Source organism: Micropterus dolomieu, linkage group LG15, assembly GCF_021292245.1.
Source record: "Micropterus dolomieu isolate WLL.071019.BEF.003 ecotype Adirondacks linkage group LG15, ASM2129224v1, whole genome shotgun sequence".
Lineage (NCBI taxonomy): Eukaryota > Metazoa > Chordata > Actinopteri > Centrarchiformes > Centrarchidae > Micropterus > Micropterus dolomieu.
In genome coordinates this window covers 18,597,740-18,605,412 of record NC_060164.1, presented here as the reverse complement: position 1 = coordinate 18,605,412, position 7,673 = coordinate 18,597,740, and the positions used below count along the sequence as shown (strand labels likewise).

Below are 7,673 nucleotides of genomic sequence, written 5' to 3'. Positions count from 1 at the left end.
AGAGCCAGCAAGAGACTGCTAGATTTTTAAAGTATCTAACCAAAAAAATACCACCAACTCCCTACAAAGCCACTACCCCAAAACACATTTTCATGTGCAGTGCAACGCGCACAGGTAGGTAGGTAGACAGTCAACGTTATTACAGTCTTGTGACAGCCTCATTATTGTGTCATTTGATGTATTGATTGCTGTCAGGATGTAAAGAGAATTTAAACAAATAAAACAAAAATGTCTCTGAAATAAATTGCCTAAACCAGCTTGAAATGATTGAATTTCTACTAATGACAATTGTACATCCGCATCAGCGGCTCATGATGTGCTGTCTGTTTTCCAGATTATTCCACTGTGCATCTAAACCAGCTGTTGGAAAAGGCAGAGGTCATCGCTGGCCGGATGCTGCGTTTCTCTGTCTTCTACAGGAACCAGAATAAAGAATACTTTGACCATGCCAGGTAGGCAGCTGGCCTTAGTTATTTCTGAGATGTAGTGAATGTTGTCCATAATTTCAGTTTCATTTGGATCTTCTCTTTAATTTCGAATTAATGTGACCACTTTTATGTCAGAGTTAGTTTGAAAATGGCATTTAGCTGTTTTTAGCAGTATTTAAATATGTGTCAGTATTGCTTTACTCTGTTATGAAGTTGTGTGGTGTGGGGACAGAGAGGACCCAAAAGCAGCACTCTGAGGGAAGGAGGTTTATTGAGGGATAAAGGGGTAGAGGGACTGGAGTGGAGGGAGAGGTGGATGTCGGGGAAACACAGGCACGGGGAACCAGGAAGACTGGGGGCCAGGGAGCCGGGGAACACTGGGACCGAGGAAGCGAGGAGCGGTAGGAGAACAGGGAGGACACCGAGGGGGAAGTCCGAGGAGGAGAGGGCCGGTGGATGAGCGCAGCCGACTGAACGGAGGTCGAGGGTGAGTGTACCTGGGAGGGAAACGGACAGAGAGACAGGGTTAGAGATGACGGCGACAAAGCACAGGGAAAATGTGAAAAAACAAGAAACATGAAAGCCTGAACAAAGAGGTGGCACCGGGTATGGAGCAACGACGATCAAGCGAGGATGGTGTGGAAAACCGGGGTTGAAATACAGACAGGCATGAGGTGATTACTGGCAGGTGTGGCAGGCTGACGAGGTGGCTGATGAGATGAAGGTACAGGTAGTTGGCTGGGCTCAGGAGCAAAGGGGGAGAGAGAGAGAGAGCACACAGAGGAGAAAACACAGGGAGGCAGGCAGGGAACAGAAAACCAAGGAAAAGGCAGAATAACTGATAAAAAGGAGAAAAAACCAGGACACTCACCATCAGCCGGGCTGCCACCACAACATACTCGTTCCCTCCAGTTTCTTTGCTTTTTAAAATCTAGACTGTGTTTTGCTAATGTACAATTTTGATCACACTGGACGCTTTTTGGACAGTATTTTCACAGAGTTTTGCAGATCTATTATTAATCTAATCTAAATCTAACTTTGTTTTTTCAGAACTGTCATTTTCTATTGATAGGATTATTATTGCATTTGGCATTGAAATGACATGTAACTAGAGCCAATAACCATATCACAGATTTCTTGTTGGGGTTGACTTCTTATTCAGGAAGATTCAATTCTTATTTTTGTGGTTAACAGCTTGGCGTATTGTTGTTGCCCATTGCTGTTCTTTCTACATTTGTGGTTCAAAAATACTTGGAAGTGACAGTCTGGATTTCTTTTCTAGAATAATTGAGATGCCTTAACACATGTCTTCCGCAATCACTAGCTTGCCTGAACACACATTTCTAACAACAAACTCAGTGTCACCCCTTGTTACTGTAACTTTAGCTTCTGATGCCCTTACTGACATTAGAGCCCTGTGATGTTGAACTAATATGACCTTTAAGCTAAGGTTGCTCTGCATGTAGTTTTAATGTTTTGCTACAATAACAATACTGCGATGTTGACAGTATATTATTGATAATGATAAAATTGCCATCCCAGGACATTTTTGTACTTCACTGCAGCACCTTTCTGTCTGCAAACAGCATAATGACCATTTCCTTTTGGGCTAATCTATTTCCCTCTAAAGAAACCTGTTTGTAGCGAAGCAAAAATAGAGATTCAGTTGAATTGTGCAGCAGCATAAAGCATGTCAATTAGTTCCATAAATCCACACAAGTACGTCAAACTGGGGCACTCCAATAGCTCACCTGTTAGAGTATCAAGGCTAACAACAGCGGGTTTGAGTCCGGCTTTGCTCCATGTCATCCCCTCTCTTTCTCTCTCCCCTGACTTTGCCGTCTCTCTCTACTGTCTTACTGTCACTGACGAATAAAGCCATATATAGGTTCTTGCAGTAGCATCCTCTGCACACATACAGTGCAAGTACAACAAAAAATACAGCCATATTTTCTTCTGCCTTGTGATCTCTTTGTGAAGGGCCAAAGCATTGTGTAACTCTGCCAGACAATAGCAGACAGTTGTTAGGGGATATGGGGAAAAGGAAAGCTGTTGATGTTAGAGGAGGTTCTGACAGAGAAGGAAAATCTCTGGAGTAGCCCATTTAGTTGTTTACTGAAACATTCGTGCAGTTACAGTGTATTCTGGATTTTTTACTTAGTTGATGTGAGTGCTAGCTTTTTTATTTACCAACTTCCTGTCTAGTCCTCATCCTCCTGTAATGTGCTGTTTTTTCTCATAACATCCTCTCCCCATACACTCCCTCGGAGTAAATGTTCTACGCCTAACAAAGCACACAGTTTCTGTACTGAAGCCTCGGCCTTTGAGCACTCTTTTGCTAGAGCATTGCAGCATGATGTCATCTGGATAGCATGAAGTACTTCTGTTAAAGTGCACCATCATGTGGGGAGTAACAGTACTGACATTTCCACTTCATGAGGCCTTTGCTGCTGTGACCTGGGGTGGGAGCTGAATAATTCCATAATGCCCACAACAAAGTATTCATTATGAATATAATGACAACCTCTGGAGTGATATTAGTATAATTGGAATTCATAATTGGAGCATTGGAGCTTAGATTTAGTCTGCGTGGAGATATGCAGCTGCCAGAGAAGCATTTATCGCTTTGAATGTTCAATGATAAAGAAATATTTGTGTTTGTTTTTAGCTCACTAGGTTTCTGTGAGACAAACTGGACTAGGCTAATTATAGAAACTAGATATGTATTCTATTCTAAGAGTTCACTCTGTTTATTGTGTTATGAGATTCGGCTGAATCTTAATCAGCCTTTTCCCATGTGTCACAATGTCTCAAACACTGTGGACAGTATTTCCAACTTTGGCTGAGGGGGCAGCACAAAAACTACAGAACAAAACCATGTGCAGATTTGTTACTGAGGGGGCCAAGAGAGTTATTGATAACTATTATTGTTTGCAATTTGTTCACAGCCAATTTATTTCCTTTTTTTCTACTCCAAACTCCAGAGAGGTACAGGAGAACCGGATGCTGCCGTCAGTGAAAGACAACAGCGGCAGCCACGGCTCGCCCATCAGTGGCAAGCTGGAGGGCATTTTCTTCAGCTGCAACACAGAGTTCAACACAGGCAAGCCTCCGCAGGACTCCCCTTATGGCCGCCACCGCTTTGAGGTTCGGGCTGACGTGCTCTTCAACCCTGACACCAACCTGTACTTTGGAGACTTCTACTGCATGTATACAGCCTACCACTACGTTATCCTGGTGCTGGCGCCAAAGGGCTCCAGGGGTGACGACTTTTGTAAGCAGAGGCTTCCTGCGCTCGACATCACCAACAACCGTTTCCTTACCTGCAAGCAGGGTGAAGAGGGTGACGGCAGTCTGGTGTTTCACCACGCCCAGGATGTCATCCTTGAGGTGATCTACACGGAGCCTTTAGACCTGGCGCTGGGCACGGTGGCTGAGATCAGCGGGCATCAGCTGATGAGTATGTCCACGGTAAATGCCAAGAAGGACCCCAGCTGCAAGACCTGTAACATCAGTGTGGGGCGCTAAGAAAAGGCAGAATGTAGGAGTGGGAAGGGAGGACTAGAGGAGATTGACCTCTACACACACAGGAAGTCCACATGTACTGATGAAGCAGACCAACACATGCATGAAGCAGCAGATTTAGTACGCTCCCAGACATGCACACCAACATATCTCTGACACTGTTCTGTCATTCCCAAAGACGTGTAGAGAAAAAAAGAAGAAAGTACACACTCTGACACCATTGTCTCCTCATCTCAAAAAGGGTTACCCTAAATGTTGAAAACATACATTAAACTGAACGATCCAAACCTGGGACACCAACAACACAGATCCATCTATCCTGCAAGTCAATACTGGCGTACTGACCAAACCCTTTAACTGTACTAACAAAGGTGGACTGCTTCTATTCAATTTCCTGTTGTTTAAGTTATCCCATATTTTGTTAACAACTTTTGCCTTGTTAATATTGATATGCCACTGGCTGTGTGGACAAGCAGTTTGGTGTTTTCAATTACTTTGACTGTTCTTCGTTTTAGAAATGTTTTGTTCTCATTCCACAGTAGACAAATTCAGACATCTTTTTACCTCTTTCTAGTGGCACAGACTGGTACTACAATATTCTAGGGCTGCAGCATCAAGTCATCTTTCTTTATACCAAAGGTATTAAAACCCAGACAAATGCTGTGGAATCCTAACAGTACTAATGCAACAGCCTCTAAAATGTTGTTAACTTGCTAACCTTTAAAAAAAAAAAAAAAGCATGATGCAGTTCTGTGCAGCATGAGTGTGAAAGCTGTCGGTACCTCTACCATAGCAACCTTTTCTGCAACAGCCGCTCTTATTTTATTGTAGTCAGTGCAACGAAAGTAGAACCATAAACTGTGTTTAGCAGAATAAATGTGAAAAAATATTTATTTTTATTGATACATTCATATATATAGAAAATTATATAAACCAGAAGTGCACAATGTCAAAAGCTCTGATCATTGTCAACAACTGCATTTAGGTGGAATTAACTTCATACAGGCAAAGTGTGTGTGTGTGTGTGGGGGGGGTGTAAACACAAATTTGACAGCAGATATAACTTGCACTACAATGCCTATGTTCACCAGCATTCACATATTTTCCAAGGTGAACATGTAAATTGAACGATTTAGATCAACCATGAAATTCTTGATGCATATCATAGCACAATGTAGGACTACAAAACAGACATGCACAAACACTACAGGATTGTCCCATTGATTGCATTTAAGCTTACACCTTTTTTGTTTTTGCCAAGATAGCATTTTTGAAATATGCAGTTCACACATTAACTATGAAGGAAGCTGTCCAAAATAGCATTTTGGTATGAAGAAACGCAGGTAACAAAGTATCATAATATACATACAGTGATCTTAAAATGACTAATATGTAACTAACATCAAGTTGTTACAGTTCTTCATCCTTGACATAAATTAGTGCTACATAAAATACACTTGCTACATCAGGTTTATAATAAGATGTGCCATGGATGACAAAGGATGTGTTTTTGGGGACTAAAACAACAGCATTTAATTCAGACTGTCACCAATTTCCATCAATTTTCTTCATGTAAAGTGCATCGACATAATGTGGTATGAAACAAGACCAGACACCACCGGCTTCACAACCAGATTTTTCAGAAGTCCTGTTAAGTTCGATAAAAGTCCCACTGTGAGTTAACTCAGCTGGTCTTGGTTGAGTCCTGTTGTTTACTGAGCAGGACCTCCAGTAGACGGAGCTTCGCTTTGAGGTTCTTATACTGGCAGTACTCCTCCGCCATCGGTCCACGGTCCTCCTTCTGGCAAGCCCTGTTAACAATACATGGAGGAAAAAAAGATGCAAACAAAAGGCAAAACTTCGGTAGTTTCAAACAACTTGCAGCAGCTTCCATATCTGGTTGATAGTCCCTATGTTGCCTTACTCAGATAGCTTTGTACAGTGTGTATTGTAATCAGAAACTTACTGTATTTACTTAGGAGGACTAACATGTACAATACAAAGGATGTGTACAGTTCAGAGGAAACATCTATCTCTTCGTCTCTTCCTGAGCTCTGTGCTGTATTAACGTTACGTGACATGTGCATTACACTGTCGTACCACTACGATGGAATTTCTTTTGTGGATGTTTTTTCTTTGTTTTTCACAAGGCATTGTTGAAAACCAAATGTTCCAAGTTTATTAAAAGACAAAAATAAAATTCAAAAGCCAAGTAGCTTGGATTTGCTGTGTGTGTCATTGGTGTGTGTAACCTTTACCTGCCGGTCTGCAAGTAGAAATGGTGCTCAAACTCCCGGAGCACTTGATGAAGCCTCCGCCTCTCTAATCGTGCTATCCTGAGGTGTTCCAGTAATTCTGGTCTGTGAAGAAAGAATTTCCTAGATCCTTTATATTGTCTGCAAATGTGTGCACTTAACCACAGCTACCACAACAAATAGTTTAAAGCAAATGAAATGTGAGGTTCCAGCTATTATTTTGAAAAAAACATTCTTAATGGCAAGAGCTATTAGATTAAACAACTAGGTCTCTGTGGTAAAATAAATTGGAAATCACACTGTGCTGTTAATCCCACCCATAACCCCCCCCCCGCCCAAAAACACACACACACACATACACACACACCTGGAAGCTTCATGTAGTGTTGCCATGGTGATGATCTGTGGCTGGAGACCCTTCACCTCCTCCAGCGGGGACACCAGAGGTGTTTCAGACATTTCTAGCAAGGGCAGATGCGGCAACTCATCTGAAGACAGTTGCCTGGGAGATTTCAGCCAGAGGGGCTCCGGCCTGGGACGTTGCTGTTTGGGATGCTCTTCATCGGAGCCCTCCTCTTCCTCCTATGTAGACACACACGCACACACACAAGCGGATAACTAATCTGTCAGAGTAAACATTTGACATAGCTCTATTCAGCCTGTTGGGAGTTAGTCATGATATGGCTCGTATCCCAATTGATTAGCTACTACCTAGTCAAAAAAACAACTCACCTGAATATTAGTTATTAGAATAAGTTTCAGAATTATCTGTCTTGCTATCATAAATAGAAAAGTTTGGTGTAGCTCTTATATCTGGCCACTAGAGGACACTGTTTTTGCCTCAGAAGCCATGGTCAGTTTGATTCTCCAGTGAAATACAGTGGCTTTGTGTCGTTCCAGAGATCACATCCCTCTCTACAAGACAACCCTCTCTCATTTAAAATTCAGAATGAGTGAGAGCTTTCAACTCACGATAGTCGTGATGACTGCTGCAGCAGCTGAAGAAAGCAGCAGCTGCTTGAGAAGGCGGTAACGATCGTAGAAAGATTTCATCAGCGTCCGCTCCTGCCTGGTACTCTGAAGAATCGCAGATAGAAAAAGAGACACAAATAGGAACCACCTTGTTATTGGTGGTAAAACAGAAACAAGAGAAGCCAGTGGAGTAAGGAGAGAGAGAAGAGAACAACATGACACAACAGGAGTCATCACGTAAAACATAAGGGGAGCCACTGAGGCTGGTCTTACTGGTCGTCCATGCAGACTCTCAAAGTAGAGCAAACACTTCTGCAGGCTGGTCTTCTCCATAGTCATCTGGAAATGGGACATCTCCTGCACATACAGGAACAGGTAATCAGTCAGCGTTTATCCAGGTTTAGTAACACACAGATTTTCCCTCCAAGGCCAAGGAATCAGACCACAGAGCCTATATTACAATATCTGTGTGTATGTGTGTATGTGTGTGTGT

General features: G+C 42.5%; 2 protein-coding genes across 3 annotated transcripts in view; one reads left to right on the top strand and one right to left on the bottom strand.

Moving 5' to 3' along the window:
* LOC123984191 (phytanoyl-CoA hydroxylase-interacting protein-like) overlaps positions 1-6,175 on the top strand; it is a 19,508-nt gene extending 13,333 nt beyond the window's left edge. The window contains exon 5 of the mRNA XM_046070941.1: positions 3,413-6,175. Within this exon, the coding sequence (XP_045926897.1) occupies positions 3,413-3,956 (544 nt within the window). The 3' untranslated portion in view covers positions 3,957-6,175. The remainder of the gene's footprint in view (positions 1-3,412) is intronic.
* Positions 4,827-7,673, bottom strand: part of LOC123984190 (protein FAM13B-like) — a 20,372-nt gene continuing 17,525 nt past the window's right edge. Inside the window, exons 20-22 of one of the 2 annotated variants that reach the window (XM_046070939.1) lie at positions 6,576-6,790; positions 6,212-6,313; positions 4,827-5,764 (exon numbers count right to left, since the gene is read on the bottom strand). In XM_046070939.1, the coding sequence (XP_045926895.1) occupies positions 5,638-5,764; positions 6,212-6,313; positions 6,576-6,790 (444 nt within the window). In that variant the 3' untranslated portion in view covers positions 4,827-5,637. Of the gene's footprint in view, positions 5,765-6,211; positions 6,314-6,575; positions 6,791-7,673 lie in introns of those variants that run through there. The other variant, XM_046070940.1, reaches the window with a different exon arrangement.